The 413-nt window shown below is 53.8% G+C and overlaps 1 protein-coding gene across 1 annotated transcript in view; it reads left to right on the top strand.

The window, feature by feature from the left end:
* The window catches only part of EMH_0086350 (uncharacterized protein), a gene marked incomplete at both ends in the record, with an annotated part of 11,042 nt that overhangs the window by 5,004 nt on the left and 5,625 nt on the right, over positions 1–413 (top strand). Inside the window, one exon of the mRNA XM_013494474.1 lies at positions 3–64. Coding sequence (XP_013349928.1) covers positions 3–64 — 62 coding nt within the window. The remainder of the gene's footprint in view (positions 1–2; positions 65–413) is intronic.

Below are 413 nucleotides of genomic sequence, written 5' to 3'. Positions count from 1 at the left end.
ACCCGAATAGAAACAGAAAACAACAACAACACCGCCGCCAAGCAAAACAACAAATTTCAACTCAGTCAGACACACAAACCCTAAACCCTAAACCCTAAACCCTAAACCCTAAACCCTAGGAGCCCTATCCAGAGATGCATGCGGTACATTAGGGGAGAAAGAAGAGAGCAGAATTTAGCGGGGCGTTTGCTGCTGCTGCGCTGCAGAAAAGGGTGGTGCTGCTGACACAGATGCAGCAGCAGCAGCAGCAGCAGCAGCAGCAGCAGCAGCAGCAGGGCCAGCGTTGCTGCCAACAAAGCAATGGAGGGATTGCCGCGTGCTGCTGCCAGCAGCAACTTGTTCTCTACGCAGAGACAACTGTCTCCTCGATCGGTGCAGCAGCTGGGCTGCAGCAATAGCTGCTCTTCGGCAGA

The sequence above is a fragment of the Eimeria mitis genome, genomic scaffold, assembly GCF_000499745.2.
Source record: "Eimeria mitis Houghton genomic scaffold, Emh_scaff117, whole genome shotgun sequence".
NCBI classification, from domain to species: domain Eukaryota; phylum Apicomplexa; class Conoidasida; order Eucoccidiorida; family Eimeriidae; genus Eimeria; species Eimeria mitis.
The sequence above is the reverse complement of the archived record's forward strand: the minus strand, read 5'-3'. Positions and strand labels throughout refer to the sequence as shown.